Source organism: Rutilus rutilus (genome assembly GCF_951802725.1).
Source record: "Rutilus rutilus genome assembly, chromosome: 6".
NCBI lineage: Eukaryota > Metazoa > Chordata > Actinopteri > Cypriniformes > Leuciscidae > Rutilus > Rutilus rutilus.
Window position 1 is genome coordinate 34,055,959 of NC_140214.1, and position 24,928 is coordinate 34,080,886.

The following is a 24,928-nucleotide window of genomic DNA, read 5'->3' on the forward strand; positions in this document are numbered from 1 at the left end:
ACATCTTGTGAAAAGGGGCATAATATGTCACCTTTAATGAGAAACTCTAGTGGAATAATATTTTTATTTAATTTTTTAGATTAATTAGTAAAATTTTATCCGCTGAGCCATGCATTGTAGGATTGGTTCAACTAAACCCAAAGTATGCATAGCCTTTTTTAAAGGATGTGTAGACAGACGGTCGATGCATGCCCATTATGACAACGTGCACTAGCAGTGGTTCGGCAATCTCTCAATGAGTTATAACCCACATACACATCTTTTAATCAGGTACTTTCTAATCTCCACGTACAATCTCTCATCCACATAGCCATCCACTGTTGTTGTTTGCTGGCATTTTGGTCTCTTTTGTTTAAATTTTTTTTTTCTTCAACTACCTGAATCAGGAATCCTGGGGCAATGTTGCCACCTTGTGGACCAACTAATTAGTGCAAAAAAAAAATGTGTGTACAGAGTATGCATGGAAAAATCGGGCTGTACAGTATTCGTGAAATGTGCTGATGGCGAAATTCGCATCACATGCTCTGTTCGCGGGCCCAAACGTTAGTGTAAAAAGTGAAGTATTCTGTTAAAAGTTCTGTTCCGTTTACCCTGGGGGTTTTCGCTGCTCTCTCTGCTCTTATCCATGCTAGGCTGCATGGATGGGCAGTGAGTTCTTGCCCAGAACAGAACCATGCCGCCATTTAAAATGGAATATGCTAATTGTCAGTAGTGATCCTGACAGAAATGCACTTATGCAACCTAACATTTGGAATTATTGGAATTATTTTTGGAATTACTATTAGGAATTTCATTGTTTAATTTTTTTAACCAGTTTTCACAATGTAGAGAGTGTTAATTTATATGATAAATAGCCTAAAATAAATCAGAATTCTAGATGAGGGAAAATAAAGTATGCGTACGAGTTTTTTTGTGCTTTTATTATAGGTGAAAGTGCGATAATTCTGATAAAATGTAAATATACCTTTCTGAAACGACAACAATCATTGTGATAATAATTTTGAGCAAAATAATTTAGATAATCAATTTAACCATTATGCAGCATGATGAAAATGTAGAAAGGTTCACAGACCAGGTTTAAGCCTAGTCCCAGACTAAAATGCATGTTTGAGCTGTTTTAACTGAAAGTAAGTGCCATTGTTTTGTCTCAAGATTTACACCAGTAATGTTTTTTTCTAAGGCAGGTTTATAAAAGCTATTTAAATGTCCTAATTGAACCAAGTCCTATTACTGGCTTAATCTAAGCCCTGTCTGTGAAACCAGACCTCAGTCTATTAAAATTTGACTAAACAAAAACAAAACAAGGTTGACTAAAAATGATCAAAATTAAAAAGTACATTTGGCACAGGACTAAGACTAAATTTAATTAACACTAAAGGGAAGTAGACTTTGGGCTTAAACTAAGCACAATGTTTTTGTGCTTGTTTTACTTTCTGCAGCAGAAAATCTGGGGCACATTGACTCATTCTAAGTGTTTTGCTTCTGTTTACCAAGGACACTTGTTTCACTCCTTTCCATTGCGTGATAAACAGAAAACTCTTTTGCTTTTTTCTGCATAAACTCTCAAGACGAACATTTCAGCTACTTGGACTGGGTAGCCTGAAGACATGGAGAGTATGAACACATACTGGTGTGGTTAGAAGCAGCCATGCAATGTGAGGAAGTGGCAGCGGTCTGGTCCAACCACAGTCACAGTACTTGAGATCCGGCTCTGTCTTGCAGCGGATGGTGTGGAGACGGTAGTGATTTTTACTGGCCTTCACTTACTGGTCTGTTTACATGGTGGACTTGGGGTAGGCTACTCTGGGAGGAGGGGTGCCTCTTAAAGGAGAACTCCAGGCAATTTTTAAGTTAATCTTGATCGTTAGACCTTTGTGAGTACTGTCTATAGAAAAAAAACCGAACCGGATCGGAGCTTGCAACACGGAGCTGTTACAGCTAATGCCCCGAGCTCCCACTCAGCTAAAACGGCAGTTATGGGGGCATATACATAAAGAGTGTCTTTGTGCCTCTTAACAGACACAAAATGCAATTAAAATGTATGTCCAACATGAACAGGGCCCTTACATGACAACAAGATGCGTTTAGCAACTTAGCCATTGTTTAAATTCACCTAAATAGTGTTTTAGACAGCTAGCTGTAGTCTCACGCTAAAGTCCCGTGGGAACTCAGTTGTAGCCGGAAAAAGGTAAATAGCACACAGTGGGGAGGAGCGTAGTGTGTGAAGAGTGATGATCGGAGTTGCTCACAAGTGAAGAAGCTTGGAGTAACGTAACTATGGAGACTAAAGTTTACATTACCTCCACAGTGGTTGCACGCGTCTTCGTCCACGGAATGGCATTTTTCTTCAACCGGCCCCGCTGTGTTGTGTCTGTGTAGTCATCCTTGTCAAAGTGTTCGCTGCAAATGCGGTAATCTTTAGCGCGTAGTACTTGTATGGGAGTTTGCACATCAAGTTGAAGTACAACTAGCCACAACTGCAGAATCTCGAGGTCATGGAAAGGAAGACGATGAAAATGTAAGTTCTTGTATTTTCACATTCTGTTGCCACAATTCGGAACAGCACAAACGCGAACCATTTCTTCTTCACTTGCGAGCAACTCCGATCATCACTCGTCACACACTACGCTCCTCCCCACTGTGTGCTATTTTTTACCTTTTTCCGGCTACAACTGAGTTCCCACGGGACTTCAGCGCGAGACTACAGCTAGCTGTCTAAAACACTATTTAGGTGAATTTAAACAATGGCTAAGTTGCTAAACGCATCTTGTTGTCATGTAAGGGCCCTGTTCATGTTGGATATACATTTTAATTGCATTTTGTGTCTGTTAAGAGGCACAAAGACACTCTTTATGTATATGCCCCCATAACTGCCGTTTTAGCTGAGTGGGAGCTCGGGGCATTAGCTGTAACAGCTCCGTGTTGCAAGCTCCGATCCGGTTCGTTTTTTTTTTTCTATAGACAGTACTCACAAAGGTCTAACGATCAAGATTAACTTAAAAATTGCCCGGAGTTCTCCTTTAATGGTAAATCAATCAGCTTCATCCTCTCACATGGGAAAAGGTTGGTGAGGGCATGGACTTTGATTCTGTTGAGTAAATATGCTTGTTATAACCAACTGTATCAAGAACTAATCTTGGATATCACTGCCAACTACAAAAAAAAAAAAAAAAAAGAAAAAAAGCTGGAATTACTTAAAAATATAGTGCATCATTTTTGCGAGCCAATTTTTAAGCATTTTTAAAAGAATTGTTAATTCTTAGTTCATGTTAACTAAAGTTTGTTAACTAATGAATGAAACCTTATTGTAAAGTATTTAGGTTTACACAGCTATGCATTCTAAGATCATTTAGATTTTAGATAGCCTATTTATCTAGATGTTCATTTTCTTATTACTTTGGGGTGGTGTGGCGCAATGGATAAGACACATGCCTTTGGTGTGAGAGACCTGGGTTCGAATCCACTGTGAGACACCAATGTGTCCCTGAGCAAAACACTTAACCCCTAGTTGCTCCAGAGGCGTGCGACCTCTGACATATATAGCAATTGTATGTCGCTTTGGATAAAAGCGTCAGCTAAATGAATAAATGTAAATGTAAATGTAAATGTACTTTTAATAAAATATCTTAAATTAAATTCACCTGAAGAAATAAAAAAAAAGTTTTATTGGAAACATAAAAGTAATTTCACATTACTGTAACAGTGTCACGGATTCCACCAACAGAAGACCGGACCTAAACTTGAAAAGGATGGAAGCAGGAGCTTCCGATTCAATCACTTAGCTCGTGCAGATACTCAGACAGTCCCTACTTCCAACATCCGCTTCTCACTTGACAGTCCCACCTGCCAGTCCCATGGCCATAACTGTAAACCATCCCGTTTTTTCCTGTGTTTCTCCCGTATTTTTAATCTTTATATAAAAAATATTATAGATAAACTATAAATAGATACAATTATTTATAAATTTCAATATATACAAATCTTAGCCTTGCAGCTAATTTCATTGGTTAAGGTTACAGTGACGGGTAGGTTTAGGGATTAGTGTTTGGTGTAGGCATCAGTACTGTGATTGACATGACCAATTAAATCTTTAGAATCGGCTGCAGGGCGGAATTTCTGCTGAACTGGTTTAGGGGGAAAAATCTTGCGAAGAAGAACAGCATCCCGAGGATGGAGGAACATGAGAGAGCAGTTGGAGTACCTGCAAAAATGTGAAAACTTTGTGAAAGTATCTTATCAAATGGGAGAGGGAGGCTTACCCGTACTTATCCAAGAGCAACATCGGGCAAAGTCATGCTTTTTGTAAAATATGCTACACGAATTTTAGTGTATCACACGGAGGGAAAAGTGATATGAGCCAACATGAAAAATCTGCAAAGCACAAGCGCGCCCAAGAGGCGCAGAAACATGCCCAGCCAATGACTGCATTTGTAACTACAAACGTTTCTGAGGCTGATCAAGTGACCTGAGCTGAAAATGTCAAGGCTTTGCGCTAAAAATAATCTGGCCTTAAGTTTTTGCGATGATTTTAACTGTAGTGTAGCAGACATGTTCCCTGACTTAGCCATCACTCGGAAGTACTCTGAGGGAAAAACGAAAACCACGCAACTCATCAAAGGTAAGATATAGACTTTAAAAGTTTGTTGCCTCAAAATGAATAGGACAATTGAATCGAATCCTTGATAATGTTCCCATGGTGTAGCCTAAAGTATCTGGACACTTTTGCTTAACAGGTGCCATAGCTGTGGAGCTTGATGAGGACGTAGCAAGGATATGTAAATCTCAGCCTTTTTCATTGTTGTGCGATGAATCAAACAACAGAAAAACCAACAAAGAATTTGTCATCCTTGCAAGAATTTATAATGAGTCCAATCTGGAGGTGACAACGAAGTTCCTTGAAATGCCCATATGCAATGTGGGAAATGCAGAAAACTTATATGAAAAGCTGTCCGAAGCATTGCAGTGAGGGAACTGCATTGTGTTTACCTAGTTTGCATTTAATTATAACAGCTAGAACATTTTTTATTTCAGTTTCATGTGATCAGTTTACATAAAAGCTTTTGTCAAATAGGTTATTTTGTAATTATGGGCATATTGTTTTGATTTCCTGTTTCCAATAGCAAAAGAGGCATTCAATGGGAGAATGTCATTGCCTTCAACTCTGACAATGCAACTGTAATGAAAGGCAGACACAATTCAGTGATTAGCAGACTAAGAGGAAGCCAACCTAATGTCCAGGACCTTGGCTGCATTTGCCACCATGTCCATGTATTGGTTGTGGCATCAAAGCAACCAACATTTTGGTTGGGATATACACCCACTTTGACAAAAGATAAATGTAAAATAAAAGTACTCACTCATTCACACACACACATATATATATATATATATATATATATATATATATAACTCTATATCTAATAATTACACCATGAGAAATCTGAGACCACTTACTAAACTCAAAATTATTCTCTCATTTCAGTGCAAAGAGATGTGAGCTCTACAAGGAGTTTGTAGAGCTCACAGACAACCTGCTGCCGAGGTCTGCTTACATGCATTCAGAGAGTACTGAACCAGTGGGATTCTCTACAGGTAGGATTGTAATGGTAAACTTCACTCAGCAGATATCTTGAAAATGTTTCCATTGCATTTTTTTCACCATATATTGCCACCCTATATCCCTAAATCTTTAGGCATACCTTGACAGTCATGAGGAGGTGGAGAGGAATGCCAAAGTTTGTGATCTGGCAAACCATCTCTGTGATCCAGTTATGAAAACATACTTTATTTTCCTGAGTGATGCCCTTAAGCCTTTAGCTGAATTTAATATTGCCTTTCAGGTGGGTGTCATGACCTCTTGGGATAATGTCAGAATAATAGATCTGAATAAATCACATACGTTATTTTGTTGTGGCTACATGTACTGTCTACAGTCAGAGGGAGTACAGATTCACAGGCTTGAAGAGGAGATGTGCAGGCTGATCAGACAGTTTTTGGGCTACCTAATACCAGCCAGGGCCATCTTGGATGTGCCTCTCAGGGAGACCTCCTCATTGGAGCAGAGACAAAGGCACTCATCAGAAATGCAAAGCTCCCGTTTCATCCAAGAAAAAAATTATCTTTTAGTGAGTATATTACTCTATAGTTTAATATAATTATGATCTCATCTTTTGACAGTCTGGGATAGCTCTTATAGTGTGCCTGAAATGTTTGCTACTATCGAATGCATATTGTTGTTGTTTTTACTATTACCTTGTTGTAGAACTGTGAGAACCTTCTATGAAGCAGTTCTGAGTAAGATGTTCAACTACTTTCCACTTGACTCCCAACTCCTGAAGGACCTGAGAGTTCTGGACCCTGCATCTCGGCTTCACATCACTCCAGGGACAGGTAGAGATTAGGGACAGTTTACAATTAACATGTTATGAAGTATTGCATGGCTTACATAAATCAGCAATGTACAGTTAGCAACACTATTGTTTTATTTTACAGGGACAAGGCTTGTAGCTTGAATGATGATATGCTGAGAGAGGAACTCATTGACTACCAGGTGACAGATAGCAAACATCTCCCCAAAGATGACAGAATTGACCGATTCTGGGGCCTTCTAGGCAAGGACATGAGGTTCATTGAGCTGACAAGATTTATGAAGGCTTTATTATGCATTCCACACAGCAATGCCAGTTCTGAAAGGGTATTTAGTATGGTGCAAAAGATTGTTACAGAAAATAGAATGGCATTGGACAACAGTACTGTTTGTGCTTTACTGTCATGTAAAATTAACGACACTGGTCAAGCTCATAAATATACTCCTTCTCAGAAAGTGTTAAGAAATGCAAAATCTGCGATCTACACTCACCTAAAGGATTATTAGGAACACCATACTAATACTGTGTTTGACCCCCTTTCGCCTTCAGAACCGCCTTAATTCTACGTGGCATTGATTCAACAAGGTGCTGAAAGCATTCTTTAGAAATGTTGGCCCATATTGATAGGATAGCATCTTGCAGTTGATGGAGATTGTGGGATGCACATCCAGGGCACGAAGCTCCCGTTCCACCACATCCCACATTTGAGATCTGGTGACTGTGGGGGCCATTTTAGTACAAGTGAACTCATTGTCATGTTCAAAAAACCAATTTGAAATGATTCGAGCTTTGTGACATGGTGCATTATCCTGCTGGAAGTAGCCATCAGAGGATGGGTACATGGTGGTCATAAAGGGATGGACATGGTCAGAAACAATGCTCAGGTAGGCCGTGGCATTTAAACGATGCCCAATTGGCACTAAGGGGCCTAAAGTGTGCCAAGAAAACATCCCCCACACCATTACACCACCACCACCAGCCTGCACAGTGGTAACAAGGCATGATGGATCCATGTTCTCATTCTGTTTACGCCAAATTCTGACTCTACCATCTGAATGTCTCAACAGAAATCGAGACTCATCAGACCGGGCAACATTTTTCCAGTCTTCAACTGTCCAATTTTGGTGAGCTTGTGCAAATTGTAGCCTCTTTTTCCTATTTGTAGTGGAGATGAGTGGTACCCGGTGGGGTCTTCTGCTGTTGTAGCCCATCCGCAGGCCTGATAGCGCTCCGGCGCCACGCCGGATTTCCGGCGTACAGACGTGTCTGAAAAAAAAAGAAAAAAAGAAGAGGTTCGCGTGAGAGGCGCTTTGCTTTCACTAAACCACACCAGTAAGCCTACTTCAGCCAATCGGTAATAGGGTAGGCAGAGGCTGGTTTTGGGTTTTGGCCAATCAGATAGATTCAGCAGTCACTCCATGTGCGAATTTGTTTTGTGTTTCCCATACACTACGAATGTGTTTCCCACACTGGCAGCGTGAAACATAGCCAAAGTCATGGAGTGCAACTGTATGAAGCCAGGGGAAGACACCAAACTTGTCAATAAAGGTGGATCAAACTTGATGAAAAAATTATCGCTAGCGAGCTCCAGTAGCTCGTGGCCTGATTTGAGGTAGCTCACCAACAGGCCGTTCATATATCGCGTCTTTTGCGCGCCCTCAAGTTCATTCAAATGTAGGTGCGCGGTAAGCTGTAATAAGCGCGCTCATAATTGAAGCGACGCGCTCGTTTTTTTCCATGTTTTTCGGTGGTGAAAATCCATTAGCCACTAAAACTTTTTGTCGTTGTGGGAGCGCAGAGCATGGTTGCATAGCAACGACAGACCCCACGGGAAAATCGGACCTAATTTTACTATTAATAATAAAAGATAAGCTAAAGTGCATTGTAAATGTCAGTAATTTATCTTTTTTTGACTCATTCTTTTTATAATCATTTAAAGTCTGAAATATGTGAGGTTTATCTTTTTATAAAAAACTTTTGTCAAAACATTTTGAAGTTGTACATGTTAGTATATAACATGTTGCAAGACACTTTTAAAATCTGGCTATCATTTTTAATGGTATTATTTTAATGTTTATGTAAACAAAAAGTGCATATTGATGCTTATTTTATTTGTTATTTGCTGGTTTTCGGCATAAAACTTGGTGAATTGATTTCATTGTGTAGTATTAGTACTTTTTGAACAGGATTCTGTGATAACCGTGATAATTTTTGTCACTATAATCATGAAATGAAATGTTCATGCCATTTCATTTCTAGTTATGATCAACTGAAATCAACTAATTATGTTTTTTACAGTATAATATGCAAAGTACAATTTTCTATAAAAAAAATTATATCTGATTCTGTTCTTTTCTCTGACACGCGTTGTTGGGTGTGGAAGGTTACTAATGTAATTGCTTTATCTGTAAATTAAATAAATGTTTTTTTAAATGACTGAATTCATTGAAATAAAATGAATTCTTCGATTTGAATATTTTTTTGGCAATGCGTCAGAGGTCTTAAATTTCAGTCTTTATGTCTTAAAATGTCTTTAAAAGGTCTTAAATTTGACTTACTGAAACCTGCTACTGTAATATAGGCTTGTATTGGGTTTGTTCATCTCACGTCTGAATGATGTCCATTTATATCCACAAAAGCCACAAGACTCTATCATTTAAGGGACTATTTATCAAAATGTTCTCCTAGGGGAACACACCCCTGAATCCCGCTTGACAATTATGTTAATCAGGGCATATTGGCTTACCTCCCAGGAAAAAAAGTTCAGGCTCAGGATTTTTTTCTACTATCACCCCTGCATCCGCCTAAAGGTTGTGCGTGTTGTGGCTTCACAAATGCTTTGCTGCATACCTCGGTTGTAACGAGTGGTTATTTCAGTCAAAGTTGCTCTTCTATCAGCTTGAATCAGTCTGGCACCAACAACCATGCCACGCTCAAAATTGCTTAAATCACCTTTCTTTCCCATTCTGACATTCAGTTTGGAGTTCAGGAGATTGTCTTGACCAGGACCACACCCCTAAATGCATTGAAGCAACTGCCATGTGATTGGTTGATTAGATAATTGCATTAATGAGAAATTGAACAGGTGTTCCTAATAATCCTTTAGGTGAGTGTATGTGTATAACAAGTCCATTGCAGATGCAAGAGAGCCACACGGCAAATAAAACGGTATCCCCCATCTATTCTCTCACATATTGTCAAGTAATACATAAATAAACTTGTGCTGAATTTATATTCTGTTTTGTGTTTTCAATTATATAATGCAGGGATGTCCTGAAAATTTTGACAGGTATGTCCATGGCCCAACCAGGATCGCCTATATCATTTCACTCCTCTCTGGACGTGCTCTTTAATGGGCACAAATCATTTGGGATCTGGATGGCCAGCTCATTCGCTCTCCTGAAACACTTTAAAGAGGTGTTTGGTCAAACCACTCACAACATTTCTGTGCACGATCAGCTGTACAGTCTTCGTCAAGGTCAGTTAACCGTGGGTGATTATGCTATCCAATTTCATACATTGGCGGTAGCGAGTGGTTGGAATGAGGCAGCTTTAATTACTGCTTATCGTCAAGGTCTCTCTCCAGAGTTAAGATTTCAGATGGCGATCTATGATGATGCTATGGGTCAGGAGAATTTAATTCAAAGATCCATCCGAGTGGCTCAACGCATCTCAGTCTGTCAGTCTGCGAACGGATAGTAGTGACAGCAGCGGCAATTGCGGCAAGTGGCCACGCCCTTAATTATGCAGAACTTTAAGGCTTAATATAATTTAAGCGGATGAGTAATAAAAAATGTCACTCCCCTCACAGTTGTCATGAAGGGCAAATTAGCTATATAGACCAAAACCACTTTTTTTACCAGGCTGTAAACATATTTTTTTCTCCTATAAAGTTGGGCATTATAACATAAGGGGCCCTATCTTGCACCCAGCGCAATTGACTTTGTACACCGACGCATGTATCATTCCTATTTTGCACCCGCGCACAGTGGATTTTTCCCTCCACAGAGGCACGCCGGTAAACTAGGGAATGAATTTGCGCTCCCGGGGGCGGTGCAGCGAAAAGAGGAGGCGTTTTTCGCCGCAAACATTTCCTGATGCTATTTTGCAGGTTTAGAAAACAATTCCACCACTGACCAGGAAAAAACCTAGTCTAAATTTAGTGGCACATTGCGCATGTTATTCATATACTAGTTTAAGGGCGCATGCTTGGCCATAATCAATGTAGCGTGTGCACAACGCGCATACACTTTGATTCTCTCATCTACACAGAAGCAGCAGTTTTCATTTTTGCAAATAATACATTATTACAAGGAAAAATATTAACACACGAGGGAAATCATTGTTGTGTCCATGAAGATGTGAAAAAATAGGCATAAATCTAGCTTACACATTTACCCAAATTATTATAAGCCTGTTTAACCGATTTGGGTGGGTTTCTCCCATCCCCAATGTCACTTCTCTGTGTTTTACGGCCCTGACGAGAACGTCGGTCTCCTCGGCTGTGAACCGCTCCTGGCATGCGCCTGGCTAATCTGCCGTTATAATAGCAATCCGCCATGGAACAAGCGCGCCTGCTCTTAAAGGCAATGTAAGATGTCACTCTGATTGGTTTATTTCACTTTACACCCAAATCACACCTATGAATAATGAAGCTACTTCAGACCAACCCGTTTTAGATTTGCGTCGGGTGCAAGAGTAATTTATCCCGCCGGTATAATAGTAACAGCGCCCAAGACCCGCCCACAAAGTTACTTGCATTCCGCGCTTGATACTTGCGTTTCAGATCGTTAAAATAGGGCCCAAGGGGTTATATGGGATTGACTCTCTTTTGGAGCCTGTCTCTAGCGGTCAGTCGAAAAGGTGATATAACAGATGTATTTTATTTATTCTCATTGGTACAATTATTAAAGTGGCAGAATTTGTTAAAAGGGATAAAATGGTACTTTGAAAATGTTGTTGTTGTTACACGGGCGCCGCCATGTTGGATTTCAATGGTATGGCATGGTAAGCTACTCCGTTGCTAATCAACACCAGCAGAGCAGCCATAGCATGTAAATAGTCTGAGGCTAGCTGACATGTCTGAGGAAACAGAAACCAACAGGTCTAGGGGGGGTTCATACTGTATTGCCCCTGGCTGTAGTAATGAATTGTATAGGGCTAAGGCAGCTGGGGTTACGATACATTTTCACAGGCTACCTTTGACAAGGAAACCAGCCCTCAAGTCATGGCTAGCTGCCTTAAAACTGGCTAGCCCTCCGACAGCCCCTGGATTTCGAGTCTGTAGTGAGCATTTTTTAGCGACAGACTATTTAGAGAGTTGTACTTTCAATACAACAGGTTCACTGGTGAGGGTTAAACCTGAGGCCATTCCGTCAATGTTAAACTTTTCAGGCTATAGTACAGGGCAGACCGATAGACCAACGGCAAGTACTAACAGCACCGATGCTATCTATGTTACCACAGATACAGGGCGCTGAAACGCTCACGTCAGGCAGAGGGCAGAGGACAGAGAAGTATGTTAACTGTTATCATGCTAGCAAGTCTACTAAGCAAAGGGCTGGATGTAACGTTGTCACATACACAAAACATGTTCACTTACACGCACATATAACGTGTAACGTTAGGCTTTATAGCGTTCAACAAAACTGAGACTGAAGGGGGTCGCACACCGGATGCGCAGCTCGGCGCCGCGCAGCACCACGTCTTTTAAATTCGAACACATTATTCTCTATGAGAGTACACACACCGGCGGCGCCTTTCGGCGTCTGTCCGCGGCGCCCAGCAACGGCTCAGGACCGTGTTCAAAATCCTGCCGCGCCACAGAGCGCCATTTACATAGTTTTATATTAAATTTACATGTATGTGTCTCAAATCGTAGTTAATGTATATACGGACATCACTGTGTGCTGCAATATACATTTAGTTTTATATTTATTTACATAAATCAGAATATTGCTGATGCTAACGGATTTTCAGGTGAGAGTTGTCCTAGACGTGGCGCGGCGCGTCCGGTGTGCGGCCCCCTTGACACACTTAGCATTAATTGAAATTGAGTCACAAAACCAAGCTAGATACCAAACGATCCAACGTAGGGAAAGGGCTAGCAGCTAAACACGTTGGAAGCACTTTTGTCAAACTCCACAAGCTAGCCACCACTCCGACCATATCAGCTGTATAAATAAATCATGACTCGTCTCCGACGATATCACAGATCGATTTAATGCGTTTACTAGCTGCTAATTAAACCACAGCAGGTCTGTAAACAGATTCCAATGTCCCTCTCTACTCACCCTTGAAGCTAGCTGATGTTCATCGTCTCGGCACATTGTTGATGCAGAGGGAGTTCACGTTTTTTTTTTCCAGTTTTTTTTCGTTTCTTCATTCGGATCCATTTGCGATCCATTCCATTCTGAATAAACAAGTTTACATGCTTCATCCTTGTTGCATTATTCATTAAGATAATAATTAATAAATGAAAGCACAATTATCCGTTAACTTGATAAATGATGCACATATGTTTTACTATGCACAAACAAATGCCTTTCAACTTATGTTTGCAAAATTCAGAAGTAAATGAATGTGCAGCAATTTGTACAAATAGAGAGTCTGTAGGCCTACTATATGTGTTGTAGCCATTAAATATGCTCATTTAGTTTCATATTTGTTCAAATATTATAATGTTATTTTTTTTCCATCTATGTTGAATATAAAAAAGTGAACAGCACGAGTAAGATATGGATGCGCAATATATCGAGAGACATGGAGTGGGTCAGACATGATTTTGACCACTTCATTAAGTTTTGTTTTGTAGAAAACCTTTCTTTAAAGTGAATTTCGTTTTGTATAAATTGTATCTTAATTTAAAAAAAAAAATTATCAACGAATTGCCTGTATTTAATAATTAAGAAGCAAATATAGCAGACAATATAATCATGGAGGGGCCGACGCGCCGTGGTCACTTGCATTGCACGTGAACTGGAGCGCATCTCATCATAAATTAACCGAAACTCAGTGTATGCCTCACAGACATGAGAAATACAGAAAGCTTGAAATGTCTTTAAACGAAACAATTAAAAACGAAAAAAAAAAAAAATAGGCTACTCTCTGATTATGTAATCCATAATGTGCATTTCTCTCTATAGGCGCGTTCACTACGGAGATGAGTAAAATCAATGCACGTGCGTCACCGGATTTACAAATGCACATCTTGCTTGTTGCACGCACACATATTATGTACATATTACGAAATAACGAGATATTATGTTGAAATAACATTATTAATAATAATAATAAATCTATAAGCATATTTGATTGAATGCTGAATGTTGTGCTTGTTCAATTGAATAAAATGAATACTTTAATTGTGATAATTAAAATAACTGAATATTAAATATTAAGTGGCCTATGTTTGCTCATTTATTAATACTATTTATATATAATATATCTAGCACCCCCTCAGCACCTGCATTAAAAAATTCTCTGACGCCGCCCCTGGTTATAACGGCCGACGTATTAAAAAATGGTCGGGTTTAAATCGGGCTCGGGTTCAGTTAATGTGTCCGGCCGGGCGTGTGGTGGTAGTCAGATACTACTGGCCTGTCCCTCACAGGCTCAAATGCATAACCCATGCCATTAAAATTACTCATTTTCGTGTGTATATAGGACCTGCAGCTGCAGCTGCCTATATGCCTTCGCAGGTCCTACCATGCCAGTGACGTCATCGAAATTGCCAGCGTTCTTATACTAACAAAAGCAATTTTTGTGTTGCTTAAAAAAAAGAAGCTATATTGATATTTTTTATTACAATTTCTAGTGTAATTTACTTTTAATTGTCATAAGTTGTTTATGACAACTAAAAGTAAATTACACTAGAAATTGTTAACACTAGAAAGTTGATAACGTGTTGTACGTTATCAACTTTGATTCTTTCAGTTCAGTTCATCTTTAAAGGGATAGTTCACTAAAAAAAATTCAGTCATTATTTGCACACACTTGAGTTATTCTAAACATGTAGGACTTTCTTTATTTTGTCTTGGACATAGAAGTAGTCAGTGATCTACAAGGCAGTTGATGGTGACCACCTCCTAGAAATTAAGATGATTTATGCTCATATTTTAGATAGATTTTGATTCATTTAATCAAAACTGGCTAGTTTACTTGGAGGCATAATGTTCAGTGAAATTCAAAGATTTGGACATCATTTCTACAAAAATTCAAATTTTTTAAGAATCACTGCAAATGTTCCTACCTTGACTTTTTCCAAGCTACAGTAGATGTCACTAGAACAGTTTTTCTTAATTCTTTGAAGAAATGCCCTAGATCAGATACAAATCAGAGAGAAAGATGAACATCTTTAGAAGTGTGTGTATAAGCTGAGTATTCTGTAACTAAAAGCAGACCTTGTCGTACTGTACATTCACCAATATTAGTGTGTATTGGTTTCAGTGTGTATAATACGGTGGCCACGAGTCACCCACAAGTTAATTCCAGGTTAATAATGATTCTACCACAAAATATATTTAGATATGGCCCTACTAAAATAGCATGTCCGTTATGGTGTCACACCGCAGTGAAGACAGGATATTTATTATAATTGGTTCTATTACATAGAACAGCCCAATTAAAACATGACTGAATGTGGACCCTAACTCATGTATTAGGAAAAAAAAAATGTGGAGGGTTCATTTGTGCAGTGAATTCTGGAAAAGAGATAAGGCTGTCTTTATACACGTTTTTGCATCTACTCTTGAAAAAATGTTGGCTAGTAGAAGCTGATTTTGCCGGTTGATAACAGACCCACTACAGAACATCCGGTGAGAGACTTGTACCAGAGATGATCAGGTATTCAGGAATAACCCATTTATTGTCACCACAACTCAGTACACTGAATAAATTCGACTTTGCATATGTGTGTAGTTTTCTATAAATAAAGGTATAAGAAAAATAGATAAGTACAAATAACAATAACAAATTAAAGCTGCAAGCTGCAAGCAGCATTTAGCGGGGTTCAAGCATTTGAGGCCTTTAAGCACATCAGTGTTAATTTCGTTGACTAAATATTTTCGTCATTATTTTCGTCACGAATATATTTTTGCGGACGAAAACGAAACGAAAACTAAAAAAGAAGTTACTGATGGAGACTAAAACTATGACTAAATTGATTGACATTATCGTCAACGAATAAAGGACGAGACGAAAATAGAATGTGACGAAAATCCAATCAGCAGACGGGAGAGATGCGAGGAATGAACAAAAGAACCAATCGGCAAAACGGAGCAGGCGAGACTGCATGAGAAGAGAACCAATCAGAGCCTGACTTATTGAGACGGTTTTAACCGAGCTCCCGGGAAGACGGCATTCGAAGAGACGATGTCTAAAATAGCGACAAAATGTCCACAGCTGGGAGAATAAGAAGGGGAGACTTGTGGGCACACTTCACGTTTGACGACGAACAAAACAAAACAAAGTGTAAAGCATGCGGAGCGGTCATTAGTGGCAAGAACACAACCAATTTGAAAAGACATTTACAGACGAGCCACCCGGACATTTTCTCAAAGGTAAGTTAAATTCACAACGATGTTCTTTTGTTTATTGAGCTAAACAAAATTGGAAGACTGCAGTGCGTAGATGTTGTAGAATTAAATATTACGAACTGAAAAGTACTGTAAAATAGCCCCTTCTTCAAGTTAGATGAGAGCACCATACGAATACGTAAAATTATGCTACATACATTTGATTAATACTAATGTTTAGTATATTTCATAATGTTCTACTTGTTGACAATATCACAAATATTTCTAGATTAGTCATGTGAAACGTGACTGTTCACATCCTATCATTATACATACTAATCTAGCAATATTGTGGTATTTAAAACATACAATATTGCTAGACAAAGGAATACCTTATAAAATCTTGTTGCCTTTTTTCTTTATCCACCTAGCTGCCAACTTATTAAATATTTACTTTTTTCACTCTTTTATTTGTGTTTAGTGCTTTAATATTTATTGCTTGTGCAAATAAAGTGATTGCAATGAATAAATAATATAAACGTATTTAAACTATTTTCCTTTTTTATGTCACAGCTACAGAAGTCTACTGATGAAGGCGGTGAACCAAGCGCAAAAAAGGCAAAAATATCCAATCAAAACATTGTAGAAGCACTGTTAGCTACTACAAAGTACAAAAGCAATGCCAGAGAACAGCAAGTAAAAGAGGAGGCTATAGCAAAATGGATTGGACGTTCAGGGTTACCACTAACTACAGTAGAAGATGAGGACTTTATTCTCATGATAGAAACATTTGATAAGAAAATGACAGTGCCAAAGAAAACAAAGATCAGCAATCTGATTGAAAAACACTATGAGGAAGAAATGACAAAGTTTAAGAAACGACTGTGTGGTGCTCGCAAAGTGTCAATTGGAATTGACCTATGGACTAAAAAGGGACTGTCTGCATCATTCCTTGGCATAAGTTGTTGCTTTTTTTGTGTTGAACAAAACAATCCAGAACACATCCTGCTCGCTCTTGAACAAGTTTCCCATCCACACACTGCCCAGTCCATTAAGGCCTGTGTGGATAAGTGCATGCAGGAATGGGGCATTTCAAATGATAAAATTGTGACTGTAATAACGGACAATGGTAGCAATATGGTAGCCGCATTTAAACACAGTACTCAAGAAGAAGAAGAGGCTAGCTCAGATGATCAAGAGGAGCCCCCCCGAGGTGAAAGTGATTCAGAGGAGGAGATTGAAGACCATCGGTAAGCCACTTTTATTCATAATTTCATTTGACAGTAAGTTAATGTATTACCTCATTTACCTGATATGTATTTACTTTCTTTTTGGTAGCTATCAAAACGTGGAGATGGATATGGAACGGATGCCATGTGTGGTTCACACGCTGCAGCTTGTGGTCCACATGCTAAACAAGGAGGCAAGTGTGAAGCGAATCCTTGACAAAGCTCTTTCGCAAGTCATCTGTTGCTACACAGAAGATTTTGGATAAGTGTGGCCTAATTGTTGTGAATGATTGTCCCACGCGCTGGTCAAGTACATATTACATGATTGCACGACTCCTCAAAGTTAAAGATCCTCTTTGCGAAATAGCGAATGAGATGGGGTGGGACAACTTACTCTCTAGTGAGTGGCAGAAGCTCAGCTCATTGCATGAACTCATGTTGCCTTTTGCCGAACACACACAGACTCTTCAGAGTGACACGATGTCTATGTCACTGATCGTCCCTGCCCTCTTAGATTTGCATAGCCACCTTACTGATTTTGAAGAAAACACAAATCATCGGGATTTTGCCACTCTAGCACGAAAAATGAAAGTCAATTTGAACCAGCGCTTTGCCTGGGTATTAGATCCATCAGATGAAAAGTTCTCTCCACTTGTTGCTGCTGCTTTCTTTCTCAACCCTACTGTGTGTGATACTCTCCTTGATGTGGCTGATGACAGTGTTCAGGAACTTTTTAAGCAGGCAGAGGGGTATGTGGTCCAGTGCACTCAGAGTCAAGAGACTCACCCTGATGATGATGTGGAGGAACTGAATGGACCAGAGACTGACCCTGGACCATCATCCTCCTCCTCAAGGCAGCCAGCCTTCAGATTTCTGTCCAAATGCCGTGCAAAGCCTAAACCAAAGTCCTCCACATGTAGCATCAGGCAGCAACTAAGCAAGTACAAGGAGGAGCTCTCACAGCCCATTACTTGTGATTCAGGAATCCAGTTTTGGCTTGGGAAATGTGACACATTTTATCACAGCTTGAAACCATTAGCATTAGATCTGTTAGCAATGCCGGCTTCGCAAGCTTTCGCGGAGAGAGTTTTTAGTGTCACAGGTGACCTAACCAGAGGAAAGCGTAACAGAGCAAAAGTCACTTTAGCACAAAGTGCTTTCTTGAAAATGGATAGAGGTAAATAAGTGTTAGAATTCTATGGTTGAATTGCCAGCATTGTGGTAGCAAGAAGAAAATGTCGTTCAGTGCACTTTAGATTCAAATTAAAGATGTTTGCACTTATTGCTCAGCTGTAAGCTTTAAGGTCCTGGACCTAACTTTATTTTTCTTTTATTGATGGTGAATTGGCAGCTAGTTATGGTTTACATTAACCATGACAGTGTTTGTTGCTGCATAAAAGCTTTTGAATTGAAATAAAGACACAGTTGTGTTGAAATAAAGTTAAATTTGTGTTTTATTTGTGTTTTATATATTTTGGTTAAGTTTGTTTCCTATACCAGCGGTAAAAAATTGTCTAGTACATCTGTTATTGATTTTAGTCTTATTTTAGTCGACTAAAATACCAAGCAATTTTAGTCGACTAAAATAAGACTAAAATTAAAACAAATCAGATGACTAAACCTTGACTAAAACTAAAAAGAATTATAGTCAAAAGACTAAGACTAAAACTAAATTAAAATTTCTTGTCAAAATTAACACTGAAGCACATAAGGCAATTTAGTGAGTTGTCTGAGTTTTCGTTTAGGATTTACAGGCTTTTGAGTGTTTTTTGCCATACCCATTTTCTAAATGATCCTGTTATGGCTACCCAAAGGGTAAAGTTTAAGTTTTGTATATAATTATTGATCTAGAGAGTCCAGAGAATTGTACTGCACTGGTTTGGTTACTATCGGGCAAAAAACCTAGGACTAGTTCGCAAAAGTAGGTTTTTAACATAATCGCAAGTATTTAATGAACAAATTGATTGACAGCAGTAGTTCTTGAGGCAAAGTTGTTCAGTATGAGGAGATCTATCAAAAAATATGCATCACGTGATTACAGAGCCATAAAACCCATTAGCGCTAACTAGTGGCTGATTTCTTTCAAAGTCTTACAGACCTCTAGGGCCACGAGTCGAACATGCCCACCGAGTTTCGTTCTGATCGGCCTTCGTTAACCATGTCTTATAGGTGCACAAACTTCATTGGCCGATGGCGGCCATGTTTTTCGAGATACGCCAATGTCCTCATAGATATACATGGCACCTTGGACCAAGACACTGCATGCCAATTTTCAAGTCAATCGAACTAATGGTCAGGTGGTTATAGCCCTTTTCATGTTTTTGTGATGTTATGGCCTGATCTCCATTTTAAACAATTATTTTAAAGGTGCCGTAGAATGCATTGATATAATATTTTAAATTGTTCTCTGATATCTCTAAATGTGGATAGGAGCAGGCTTCACTCAATGTGTACACTTGTCAATTTTAAGAGTGCTGGCCTGTCATGATCCTGGCTCTTTCCTTCTCTTTTTCTTTCCTTTGTCTCCCTCTGCTGGTTGTATTACGTCCTACCTTCTCTTTTCTCACACTCTTACGCACACACCCATTATCCCTTCATCTCATTACCATCAGCTGGTTCTCATTCATATCTCATCATCACACCTGTTCGCTATCTTTCTCTTTTGTCTACGCTATATCTAGCTCTCTCTTTCGTGTCTGTGTTGTCGGATTATTGTTTGACCGTGATGCACGTCGACGACTGCTACTTCTCTGAAGTTTTACCCTGTCCTGTCTTGTCATGTCCGGTCCCGTCTAATCCTGATCATTAATGTGCTACAGTAATCTGCTGCAGTGGTTTTCTCCGTGGAGAGTAGCAGAGGGTTCCACTACTCACCTGTATTTCCAGTCCACGCTGCTCAAGAGTTGTCCGGATCTACGGCTGATATCTTCAGTTTCTGTATATTGAGAAAGCAGCGAAGTACTCCTTGGTTGTTATTTGAGACATTATTTCCTGTTTATCAGCCTGAACGGCGTTGCCTTATTTTCCATTAAAGAACTGTACCTGCTTTCGTCTCTGGACCCCTCTGTTTCTTGACAGAATAATCCGACCACAAATGGAGCAGGCTGGTGATCACCCTATCCAGGCCGCTGTGGAGATTGCAGGGCGCTTTGCTGGGACGGCACGATGAGGAACTCTCCGCTGCTCGCCGTGTTGTGGACTCGTTGTCCGCTCAAGTGGCCGATCTTTCTCAGCAGCTCCACTTGCTTCGCATGGACGCTTCCCAGTCTGTCTCTCCAGATACGCCAGAGCCGCGAGTTAACAACCCCCCTTGTTACTCTGGAGAACCCACGGAGTGTCTGCCTTTCCTGACCCAATTTGAGGTCGTTTTCTCGCTCCAGCCATCTCTCTACACTAGAGAGCGTTCCCGTATAGCCTACGTTATCTCACTTCTCAAAGGGAGAGCCCGCGAGTGGGGAACGGCTGTCTGTAATGCTGAAGCTGAATGTCTGATCCGTTATTCTCTGTTTAAAGAAGAGATGCTGCGAGTTTTCGACCGCTCTGTCCATGGTCCTGAGGCTTCTCGCGCATTGTCTTCGTTACGGCAGGGACGCCGCACTGTCTCCGACTTTTCTGTGGAGTTCCGGACTCTCGCCACCTCTTGTGGCTGGAACGAACCAGCCCTGGTGGCTCGTTTTATTGAGGGTCTCAATGCTGAGATAAAGGACGAGGTGTTGGCTCGAGAAGTTCCCACTCGTCTTGACCTCCTGATTGACTCTGCTTTGCGCGTTGAGAAACGCTTTGAGCTGCGCCAACGGACTCGCCGCGTCATGACCACGCCCACTCCTTCTTTTACTGCCAGCTCTCAGCCTGCTATTTCTACCGACCTCGAACCCATGCAGCTGGGTGGGATACGGATCTCGGCTGCTGAGCGCCAACGTTGGATCGTCAACCGTCTTTGTCTTTACTGCGGTTCGGATAAGCACTTCGTTACCACGTGCCCGGTAAAAGCCAGAGCTCACCAGTCATAAGAGGGAGACTGGTGAGCGCATCTTCTCTGGACCCTCTACTGCGCTCCCGGACCACCTTTTCTGTTCTCCTCCGCTGGGCTAATTCTTCTGCCACCTGCCCAGCTCTGATAGACTCTGGAGCTGAGGGAAATTTTATGGACAGGAACTGGGCTCTGAAGCAGGGTATTTCTCTCGTTAATCTTCAAGACCCTACTTCCGTCTTCGCCCTGGATGGCAGCGTTCTCGCCCAGGTTAGCTGTTCCACTGCACCGGTGACTCTCACCGTATCTGGCAACCACAGAGAGACTATTTCCTTTTTTATTTTTAATTCCCCTAATACCCCTGTAGTTTTGGGTCATCCATGGTTGACCGAACATAACCCTCATATTAATTGGGCTAAGAATTCCATACTCTCCTGGGGTCTTTCATGTTATGTTAAATGTCTTGTGTCCGCTGTTTCTTCCATGTCTACTGTGTCTGTTTTTCAGGAGGAGCCAGGGGATTTGTCCGGGGTTCCTGAGGAGTACTTCGATCTGCGGGCGGTCTTCAGTCGTTCCCAGGCCGCATCTCTTTCTCCCCACCGGCCATACGATTGCAGCATAGAGCTTCTTCCGGGTACCACTCCTCCTCGCGGGAGGCTTTATTCTCTTTCGGTCCCTGAGCGCAAGGCTCTTGAAAAGTATCTTTCCGATTCTTTAGACGCGGGCACGATCGTTCCCTCCACCTCTCCTGCGGGGGCTGGTTTCTTTTTTGTGAAGAAGAAATATGGTTCGCTGCGCCCCTGCATTGATTACAGAGGCTTGAATGACATAACTGTTAAGAACCGGTATCCGCTGCCTCTCATGTCTTCAGCCTTTGAAATCCTGCAGGGGGCTCAATACTTCACAAAACTGGACCTTCGCAATGCCTATCATCTTGTCCGCATCAAGGAAGGTGATGAGTGGAAAACAGCGTTTAATACACCCCTAGGGCACTTTGAATATCGCGTTCTTCCGTTCGGGTTGGTCAACGCTCCCGCCGTGTTTCAAGCCCTTGTCAATGATGTTCTCAGAGACATGTTAAATCTTTTCGTGTTCGTTTACCTTGACGATATTTTGATTTTCTCTCCTAATCTCCAAGTTCATGTGCAACACGTTAGACAGGTCTCCTAGAAAACTGTCTTTTTGTCAAAGCCGAAAAATGCACTTTTCACTCCCAGTCAGTCACGTTTCTCGGTTCCGTTATCTCCGCTCAGGGAATCAGTATGGACCCTGTCAAAGTTCGCGCTGTCACTGACTGGCCCAGACCAGAGTCTCGCGTTGCCCTCCAACGCTTTCTGGGGTTTGCAAATTTTTATCAACGCTTTATACAAAATTTTAGTCAGATAGCGGCCCCTCTCACTTCGCTCACTTCTGTTAAGATTCGATTCTCCTGGACTGAAGCTGCCCAGGCAGCTTTTGAACTTCTCAAGTCTCTTTTTTCTTCTGCTCCTTTTCTTGTCTCGCCTGATTTAGAGAAACAGTTTATCGTCGAGGTCGACGCTTCGGAGGTGGGGGTAGGGGCCATCCTCTCTCAGCGCGCTTCAGCTGATGAGCGGATTCACCCTTGCGCCTTTTTTTCGCATCGTCTTACTCCTGCCGAGCAGAATTATGATGTGGGTAATCGAGAGCTTTTGGCCATTCGTCTCGCATTAGGGGAGTGGCGTCACTGGCTTGAGGGTGCTGCGGTTCCGTTCGTGGTTTGGACTGATCATAAAAATCTCGAATACATCCGTTCTGCCAAGAGACTTAATGCCCGTCAGGCTCGCTGGTCTCTTTTCTTTACGCGCTTTGATTTTACCATCTCCTATCGGCCGGGGTCCAAGAATTTTAAGCCTGACGCTCTCTCACGCCAGTTTCCTTCTTCACAGGCCGTTCTACAAATGAGGGGATTCTTCCTCACGGGGTGATAGTTGGCGCGGCCGTCTGGGGAATCGAATGTTTGGTCAAGCGTGCACTTTCTCGTACCCAGACGCCACGGCTCTCCCCAAAGGGGCTTTTGTTTGTGCCGCCTTCCGCCCGCCGCGCCATTCTTCAGTTACAAAAATTATTCGCTCACCCGGGGGTCAGAGGTACTATTGCCGCTGTTCGACAACGGTTTTGGTGGCCTTCCCGTGAGCGAGACATTCGCCGCTTCATCGCTTCCTGTTCTATCTGCGCTCAGACCAAGATCAGTAGCAGACCCCCGGCGGGGTATCTAAGACCCTTACCCGTTCCGTCTCGTCCGTGGGCACAGATTGCCCTAGATTTCATTACAGGACTCCCTCCTTCCAGAGGTAACCACGTAATTCTCACGGTCGTAGATCGCTTTTCTAAAGCCGCCCATTTTATTCCTTTGCCTAAACTTCCGTCCGCCAGAGAGACCGCCCAGACAGTTGTTAATCACGTTTTTAAGATCCATGGTCTTCCCGAGAATGTTGTTTCGGATCGAGGTCCACAGTTCTCCTCCCTCTTCTGGAAGGAGTTTTGTCGCCTTATTGGTGCCTCAGCCAGCCTCTCCTCCGGGTTCCACCCCCAGACGAATGGTCAGGCCGAACGCGCTAACCAAACTATCGGTCGTCTATTGCGTAGCCTTGCATTTCTTAATCCCGCGTCCTGGGTTGAACAGCTTGGGCAGAGTACGCCTATAATTCCGCTCCCGCTTCGGCCACCGGTCTGTCGCCGTTTCAAGGCTGTTTAGGGTACCAACCGCCCCTCTTCCCTTCCTCCGACACTGAGTCTAAGGTCCCTTCTGTAAAAGCGTTTATCCAACGTTGCAAACGAACTTGGAGAACGGTCAGATCCGCCCTTTGTAAGTCCCGTTCCGTTACGCGTCGATCCGCTAATAAGCGCCGTGTTAGAAGCCCCCGTTATGTCCGTGGACAGAAAGTCTGGCTCTCTACTGCAAACCTTCCCCTTCAGTACCCTTCGCGTAAGCTGGCCCCCAAATTCATTGGACCATTCCGCGTCATTAAGGTCCTTAGTCCGGTCTCGGTCAGACTCCGATTGCCAGCCAATCTCCGACGTGTTCACCCTGTATTTCATGTTTCTTGTTTGAAGCCCGTTATTCGCGCTCCACCTCGTCCTGTCTTGTCCCCGGTCCGTGTTGAGGGCTCACCTGTCTACCGAGTTCGCAAATTACTTGATGTGCGCCCCAGGGGGAGGGGTCATCAATTTCTCGTCGATTGGGAGGGTTATGGGCCTGAGGAGAGATGCTGGATCCCCTCCCGGGACGTCCTGGACCGCTCGCTCATTGACGATTTTTTCCGCTCCCGTCAGTCCTCATCCTCTTGTGCGCCAGGTGGCGCACTTTGAGGAGGGGGTACTGTCATGATCCTGGCTCTTTCCTTCTCTTTTTCTTTTCTTTGTCTCCCTCTGCTGGTTGTATTACGTCCTACCTTCTCTTTTCTGGTTCTCATTCATATCTCATCATCACACCTGTTCGCTATCTTTCTCTTTTGTCTACGCTATATCTAGCTCTCTCTCTCGTGTCTGTGTTTGTTGGATTATTGTTTGCCCGTGATGCACGTCAACGACTGCTACTTCTCTGAAGTTTTACCCTGTCTTGTCTTGTCATGTCCGGTCCTGTCTAATCCTGATCATTAATGTGCTACAGTAATCTGCTGCAGTGATTTACCTCTTCTGTGCTGTATCCAGTTTTCTCCGTGGAGAGTAGCAGAGGGTTCCTATATATATATATATATATATATATTTTTTTTTTTTTTTTGCACAGACGCGTCTCGGCGCGTGCCTTCCTCAGTGTGCAACAAAGTAACAATGTAGCCAATCTTATATGCCCACACCCATTACCACACCCATATTAACACAAGC

At 41.6% G+C, this 24,928-nt stretch overlaps 1 protein-coding gene and 2 long non-coding RNA genes across 3 annotated transcripts in view; all 3 read left to right on the forward strand.

Moving 5' to 3' along the window:
* The window catches only part of LOC311292113, an 843,631-nt gene that overhangs the window by 100,711 nt on the left and 717,992 nt on the right, over positions 1-24,928 (forward strand). The gene's annotated exons all lie outside the window — the stretch shown is intronic.
* Positions 2,997-9,602, forward strand: LOC311291696. The gene is made up of 6 exons (XR_014627600.1): positions 2,997-5,338; positions 5,483-5,592; positions 5,694-5,840; positions 5,934-6,125; positions 6,263-6,390; positions 6,493-9,602. It is a non-coding gene; the product is annotated as an uncharacterized lncRNA (long non-coding RNA).
* Positions 14,472-18,545, forward strand: LOC311291257 (uncharacterized protein). The gene is made up of 3 exons (XM_084410181.1): positions 14,472-15,928; positions 16,457-17,133; positions 17,222-18,545. Exons 1-3 carry the CDS (start codon positions 15,761-15,763, stop codon positions 17,376-17,378), a joined length of 1,002 nt encoding a protein of 333 aa, XP_084266307.1. The 5' UTR covers positions 14,472-15,760; the 3' UTR covers positions 17,379-18,545.